Source organism: Haliaeetus leucocephalus, unplaced genomic scaffold (genome assembly GCF_000737465.1).
Source record: "Haliaeetus leucocephalus isolate CR32 unplaced genomic scaffold, Haliaeetus_leucocephalus-4.0 Scaffold273, whole genome shotgun sequence".
In the NCBI taxonomy this organism is placed as follows: Eukaryota; Metazoa; Chordata; class Aves; order Accipitriformes; family Accipitridae; genus Haliaeetus; species Haliaeetus leucocephalus.
In genome coordinates this window covers 9,408,040-9,409,657 of record NW_010972709.1, presented here as the reverse complement: position 1 = coordinate 9,409,657, position 1,618 = coordinate 9,408,040, and the positions used below count along the sequence as shown (strand labels likewise).

At 71.9% G+C, this 1,618-nt stretch overlaps 1 protein-coding gene across 1 annotated transcript in view; it reads left to right on the top strand.

Moving 5' to 3' along the window:
- The window catches only part of SNAI1 (snail family zinc finger 1), a 2,701-nt gene continuing 1,083 nt past the window's right edge, over positions 1 to 1,618 (top strand). Inside the window, exons 1-2 of the mRNA XM_010569656.1 lie at positions 1 to 79; positions 738 to 1,241. Of these exons, the coding sequence (XP_010567958.1) occupies positions 1 to 79; positions 738 to 1,241 (583 nt within the window). The remainder of the gene's footprint in view (positions 80 to 737; positions 1,242 to 1,618) is intronic.

Genomic DNA, 1,618 nt, shown 5'->3' with positions numbered 1-1,618 from the left:
ATGCCGCGCTCCTTCCTGGTGAAGAAGCACTTCTCGGCCAGCAAGAAGCCCAACTACAGCGAGCTGGAGAGCCAGGCCGGTGCGTGGACGTGGGCGCGGCGGGACGCGACGGGCCACGCGCGTGGGGCGCTCCGCGGGGTGGTGCGGGGGCTCCGGTACGGGATCTCCTTAGGTCCGCACACGGGAGCGGGTGGGGGGGGGGGTGGCTGGCTTTTTGCGGGGGTCCGGGTTTGTTTTGGGTTGTTTTTTTTTTTCCGTTTCGTGCATCTCGAGTGGGATGAGGCGCGGGATCCTGCGCGTCTCGGGATGCGGAGCCGCCCCCTGGTACCCCGGGGTGGGCGGAGGCGCCGGGGGTTCCCCCGTGGGGTGGGCACGGGCGCGCGGGGAGCTCCCCGTGACAGGGGTGGGCAGGGGCGCGGGGTCCCCTTCGCCCCATCCCACGCAGCAGTGCGGGGTGGGGTCGGGTCTCCTTTGCCCCCGGGTGGGCTGGGGCTCTGGGCCCCCGTGGGGTGGGCTGGGGTTCCTTTGCCCCTCCGGCTCCGGGGTGGAGCGCGGGGCTCCCACGGGTCGGGTCCCGTTGTCCCGGGGGTGGCTCAGGGCCCCCCCGCCCACGGGGGGGGGGCCGGGCACCCCGCTCCCCTGGGTGCGGAGCCCCGCGGGGGGTGGGTCGGGGCCCCGTCGCTCCCGTTCCCGCGGGGAGCATCGGGGCCCCGGCTGAGCGCTGCCGCCTCCCGCAGTGCTGGCCGCCCCGCTGCTGTACGAGACGTGCCCGCTGCCCGTCATCCCCCCGCCCGAGGTGCTCGGCCCCGGCGCCTACTACCCGCCCCTGGTGTGGGACGCGGGGCTGCTCTCCAGCCTCTTCCCGGGCGGCCCGGGCAGCGAGGCGGCGGGCGGCGCGGCCCCCGCCCTGGACCTGACGGCACTCTCCAGCGAGGAGGACGAAGGCAAGAGCTCGGGGCCCCCCAGCCCGGCCTCGGCCCCCGCCGCCGCCGAGCGCTTCCGCTGCGCCCAGTGTGCCAAGGCTTACTCCACCTTCGCCGGGCTCTCCAAGCACAAGCAATTGCACTGCGACGCCCAGGCCAGGAAATCCTTCAGCTGCAAGTACTGCGAGAAGGAGTACGTGAGCCTGGGGGCTCTCAAGATGCACATCCGGAGCCACACGCTGCCCTGTGTCTGCAAGATGTGCGGCAAGGCCTTCTCCCGGCCCTGGCTGCTGCAGGGCCACATCCGGACGCACACCGGTAACGCCGGCTCTCGCCCCTCTCCCTCCCTCCCTTATCGCCTCCCGCTTCCCAGCTCCGCGGCCCCCCCGGCGAATCGGCGGGCCGGGTGTTATCTGGGAAGATAAGGGCTTCCCAAACCCCCTTGGCACATCTCTCTAAAATGTCCTTTAAATATCCTCTTGGCTGGAACCGAGCGCGGGGTCAAGGCTCGGCTTGTAAATCTGCGCCGCTGCCGTTAGCGCCCTGCCTTCCCGCCAGCCGGCCTGTCGGCTGCGGCGGGACGGCGCACGCTTCGGCTCGATTTCATAAATTGGGGCTACGAGACGGCTGGAGCGTTCCCTCCCTGTGCGCCGCCGTGCCCGAAGCATCCCTCCCTGCCCACGCCAAGGGCTCCC